Source organism: Puntigrus tetrazona, chromosome 16, assembly GCF_018831695.1.
Source record: "Puntigrus tetrazona isolate hp1 chromosome 16, ASM1883169v1, whole genome shotgun sequence".
In the NCBI taxonomy this organism is placed as follows: Eukaryota; Metazoa; Chordata; class Actinopteri; order Cypriniformes; family Cyprinidae; genus Puntigrus; species Puntigrus tetrazona.
Window position 1 is genome coordinate 6,091,219 of NC_056714.1, and position 5,356 is coordinate 6,096,574.

Here is a 5,356-nt window from a genome sequence, read left to right on the forward strand (position 1 = left end):
AGTACATATGTACATATATTATGTAAGCAAAACCTTAATTTTGGATGCGATTCATCATGATTAATCGTTTGACAGCATTAGTGTTTATTAATGTGTTTTTATTTATTAGTGTCTATTAAGAAATTAATGGAAAACAGCACTTTTTAAAAGATTTGTACTATGTTTTAGCTCTTGCATTAAATATTTGAAAAATGTTTGTAGCAGTTGGTCTCAGTTTTAACCTGTGTGTGAAACCTTCATCTTCACATCTTTCTAACCTGATTGTATTCTTACAGATGTAGAATTTTTTTACCTTCACATTTGTAGACGAAGTCCATAACCTTATTTCACTTTTCATGCAGATCATTAGTGAGGATCAGTTTCGTCAACTAGAAAAGATCAAAACCATTGGCAGCACCTACATGGCTGCCTCTGGGCTTAATGACTCCACTTACGATAAAGCAGGAAGGTCACACATTCGCGCTCTAGCCGACTACGCTATGCGCCTCATGGACCAGATGAAGTACATCAATGAACACTCTTTCAATAACTTCAAAATGAAGATTGGTAAGAATTTGGCTTAGCCACCCTTACATTTCAATCAGCTGCCTTATGCATATAGTTTTCATTCGATTAATTTTATGAAATATTCCCGTGCAAAAAGGCTTTCTGTAGAAATGTAACATTCTGTCAGAGATAGACTTTCATAAAATGACCCGTATATTTTACTGTTGCAAAATAAAATCATATTGCCATGAAAGCTCATAGATTACCTTGTACTAGGTCTCAATATAGGTCCTGTCGTGGCTGGTGTCATAGGGGCTCGTAAACCGCAATATGACATATGGGGGAATACTGTGAATGTAGCCAGCCGCATGGACAGCACTGGGGTACCTGAGAGAATACAGGTGAGATGCATTCTAGGTCTCAATGATTGTCCAGAAAAGATTGAGTCCACGCTTTTTTAAAATAAACATAATGAGAAATAATTAATAAAAATGTAATGTTGACTGTTTTTATACTTAAATAGCTTATAATATCAATGATGATCATTTTTTGGGAAAAGTGTGCTTATTTGCAGTAAATGCTTAATGTTGCCCAATTTGATGATATTGTGTTGAAAAAAATAATTATTAATAAAATGTATTTAAAAAAATGTATTTTCAAATCATATGTTCACCCTTTAATGCATTTGTCAGAATTAGACGAGTCAAAGATTTAGTTTTTTAAATTTTCTTAAACATGTTATTTAACTTATAATATGCAAAGGAGTGGAAAAATAGAAATTAGCCACTTTTCACATTTATAAATGATGTTTATAACATTTTCTAATAATGTCTTGGGAATAATTTATAAATGTGAAAATAGTCTAGGAATTGAGCAGTTGAAATCTGTATTTGAAAGTATTAATAAATACAGAAGCATTTTCACTAGTGGTCTCGGGTTTAGATAAGTAAAAACACTATATAGATACTCATGTTCTCTTAATTTCTCTCTGTATCAGGTTACAACTGACCTCTACCAGGTGCTCAGCTCTTATAACTACACACTGGAGTGCAGAGGCGTTGTGAAAGTCAAAGGCAAAGGAGAAATGACAACCTACTTTCTAAATGGAGGACCCAACAGCAGTTAACACTCAACGTCTGATGTTCAGAACATTTTTGAGATGATGATGACGAGACGCTGTGGGCCAGGCCTGGCTGTTGAACGGCAATCCTCTTGGACCAATCACAATAGGATTTGTTCGTAAACAGTCCTCAGCCGGTCTAAGAGTGGCCCCTTTGCACACTGAGACTTCCTTTATGGATTAACAGAGGGCTTTGGCCCCTTTATTTAAGGCATGGAACAGCTCAGAAAGACGGTTCATCCTCAGAGACCAAAGAAACAAAGGAATCTCAAGGCATACAAAGCAGTTCTCCCGGTCTTATATTTCTTATATTGCCAAGAGAGGACAGATGAACTGCATTCTCTGCACCTGGCTTTGGCGCTCTCAGGTGTGGCTGGACTGCGATCTTACTCCACCGACTGCTCCTGGTGGATCCAAAACAAAACTGCATGAAAACACTGAAGCCAATATACCTGTAAAACACACGTTTTATGTGTATATGATTCATCAGTGTATGTAAAGAGTTCTTTTCATATGGTCTTGTTGCGTTCAACACTGTCTAGGTGATATCACAGTAGATAGAGATATCGAGATGAGCTAATATATGGTAGAAGGCCATAGTGAGCACAGCAGCTCTATAAACCCTTTATGGTTTCCTGAACTTTGCTGCAGCGACTGTGGTTGTTACTGGTAAGGGAGCTAGCGTTGACAGTGTTACTTCTGAATGATCTAGAGTTGAGAATAAAGCCCCGTTCATGCCGCCTTGACTTAATACAACCCGAAGTCATTTATTTTCAGTGTTGGGATTTTTCTCAGGTGCAACCTCATGGAGCATTTCAATCTGTCTTCAGAAACTTTAGTTGAGAATCATTTCGACTAAATTCTGTCCTTGCAGTCAGCCATGTATGGCTCTAATCATGTGCAGGGTCAGTGTATAAAAAACAATGCATATGACAATTAGATGTATGTGGACCCAAATAGGCCAGAGTTTATGCTTTCGGCACAGATAAATGGCCGTCCACATTGCACATACTGATTCCCGTTTATCTTTAAACAATGCACTGTTACAACTTAAATGCATTTTTCTTCCAGAATGTTCATTTTAGCGGTGTAAATTAATTTGTCAATAAGAAATGAGACTGAACAAGCAACCAACCAGTACGGCGGATGGTGGCATGAACAGGGCATGTGACTCTGTTCCAAACACAAATTTACTTTCTCATAAGACACTTGTATACACTAAAGACACTTTTAAGGATAGAGTAAAACGGTCAAATATGGCTGTTTTGTATTTTTAACATTTTATATTTTGACTCCAAAAGCAAAACTGTCAGTGCTATTTTAGATTATATATTTTATATATTAATGTATTAGAATGCTGTCTATAAATCCATATAAACATAACGGAACACTAAATTCCTGCACATTTGAACAGGAGGGAGAGGTTTTTAAGTGTAAGTTATCAGTCACCCTTTTCTGTCGCTGCATCCATTTGGATAAAATCTGTAGCTAGCCTTGTAACCAAGTAAGCAGAATATCTTTGGCCTTTCTCCAAAAAGGGTTTCTGTATCCTGTCAAGTACACTACAATGTAATTATGAGTAGAAAATGGATTTGCAGAAGGCGAAATGGCAATTGAGTGTTTCAGAACAGCCACAGTCGTTTAAAGCTTGGCAAACACATCTGCAAATATTGATTTTAGCCTTGCGTTTGTAGTGCGTGGGACAACGAGTTGGGATCCTCTAGGGATGATTCCGTTATGCCACAAGTCTTCAACATTTTTGCACTGCAGCTCGACCAGCATTTCCTTCTCTCTCTCTCTCTCAGTTCAGTCTGATGGTCCGACCCAATGAATGTCCATTTTCTCCAATGAGGCCTTTGTATGTAAGAATTGGAGTGTGTACACAAACTGGGACTTTTTTGTTGTTGTTGTTTAACCTATTTCGGATACAGTCAAGTAGGATTATGATATAATGTTTTGGGGGAAAAAAATCTGCATTTTCTCAAATATGTGTTATGAAACAGTAAAGTATATTTGGTCCTGTTCTAGCTTCTCTCAACGTGGACCCAGCAGGGCTTCCGGTCAGGTGTTTTTTTCCATCGAAGATTAGTGCCATTTTCTTGTCTGATTCTTTTTTTTTTCTTTCTTTTTTTTCTTTTTTTTAAAAAAAAAAAATAAAACCTCTGGTTGAATGTTTTTGCATTTAGTGTCACCATGATAGTTTTAATGTTAGACGACGCTGAGGTGTGTATTTTCTGCGGCACCGAACGAGATTGGACACACTCCCTTCACGCCATTGGTCAGACGATAATTAGCCCCGCCCTAAAAGCACGCCATTGGTTGGGCCAGCTGAGGCAGTTTTACTTTAATCGGGTTTAGTTTATGAATAGGTAACAAGTATGTATCTGCGTATTTAACTGGGAGGAGAAAGTATTTAAACCATTAAAATCACACACTCCAGCTTTAATTCACTTTCTTGTGTGTGTTATCCAAACGAAAGCACTGAGGTAAGAGATGTCAAGTAAATACCACATGTTATGTCCTGCTGAGTTCTGGCATTTACTATTCCAGTGGAGCTTCATCTTCGGTTGTATTTGCTTATCTGCCATGTCAAAACTCAATGCTGTTTTATACATCCAAATAAACTATTATAATATTAAACTCGCTCTGAAATCAATAAATTATGATTATTACAGCGCTGGTTAGAGGATTCGGATTCGCTTTTTGTTCTCTCTTCCACAGTATTTGGCGTTTTATAGATGCTTTTGGTATTGTATCTGAAGAAGCTGACTCAAAAACGAGGACCAGCTCGTGCTGTTTAGCTCAAAAAGGACAAACAGCTCGTCATAAAATAGTTACGCTTGTTATTAAGTTAAACGTGACATTAATGTAAAACAGTATGGTCATTTTTGAGTTGCTATCCGTATTTAAAATGCCTCTCTATAATCATATTTGCATATCGAATTGGGATTGTTTTTCATTTCTGCATATNTTGCATACTGAATTGTGATTGGCCTTTTCCGTATTTACATTTCAGACGGACATCTGGACATAAGACGATTATGCTAAAGGTAAATGTCATTTTTGACTTTTCCGTGTCTTGAGATAAAAAAAGGAATATAACATTAAATATCCGGCAGGTGGCAGCAGTGCGCTTTTATTTTTCGCGCTCGTTAATCATCGCCTCAAACGTTACTTCGTTTCTGTACAAAAACTTGTAGCCTACTGCTCTCGTTGAACGGACAGGTTATTAATTATTGCATACCGATTTAAACATGTGTCTCTTACATTTTTTGTTCGCGTTTTCAAACGTTTAAACCGAGCAGTTTTCAGGACCACCATAAACAAAATGCGTCCAGAAACGGCGCTAAGAACAGAAACCCCACAGAGCGGCTGTTTGGTCATTCAAGCGTGTTATAATTCACGTAATTTCGGTACACTTCCCCCCACTGGCAAACCTGACCTTTTTTATCTTAAAAACGCGCTCATGAAATACCCTCGTTTGATTGCACTTGAATTTAGTCTCTGCGTGCGTCCGATCCGGTCAGTTTGACTGAGCAAAGCTGTTTTATGAAGCATTAAAGAAAGGCCATTGTGCTGGGCGTGAGAATGGCATTTCATTGACATTAAAAACAGTCTAATGGCCAAGTGGTTTGGGTTTGATCCAGCAGTCAAAAGGTTAGAAAGACCTGAGGCGAAGCACAATGTCATAAAAATCAAAGAAAAAAAAAAAAACTCAAATCATTTCTCACCCTGATAATGCAGTCCTGG

At 37.5% G+C, this 5,356-nt stretch overlaps 1 protein-coding gene across 1 annotated transcript in view; it reads left to right on the forward strand.

Annotated features, from left to right (window-relative positions):
- Positions 1-4,246, forward strand: part of LOC122359840 (adenylate cyclase type 3-like) — a 17,971-nt gene extending 13,725 nt beyond the window's left edge. Inside the window, exons 17-19 of the mRNA XM_043260032.1 lie at positions 342-546; positions 763-887; positions 1,484-4,246. Coding sequence (XP_043115967.1) covers positions 342-546; positions 763-887; positions 1,484-1,612 — 459 coding nt within the window. The 3' untranslated portion in view covers positions 1,613-4,246. The remainder of the gene's footprint in view (positions 1-341; positions 547-762; positions 888-1,483) is intronic.
- Positions 4,247-5,356: the final 1,110 nt, after the last annotated feature.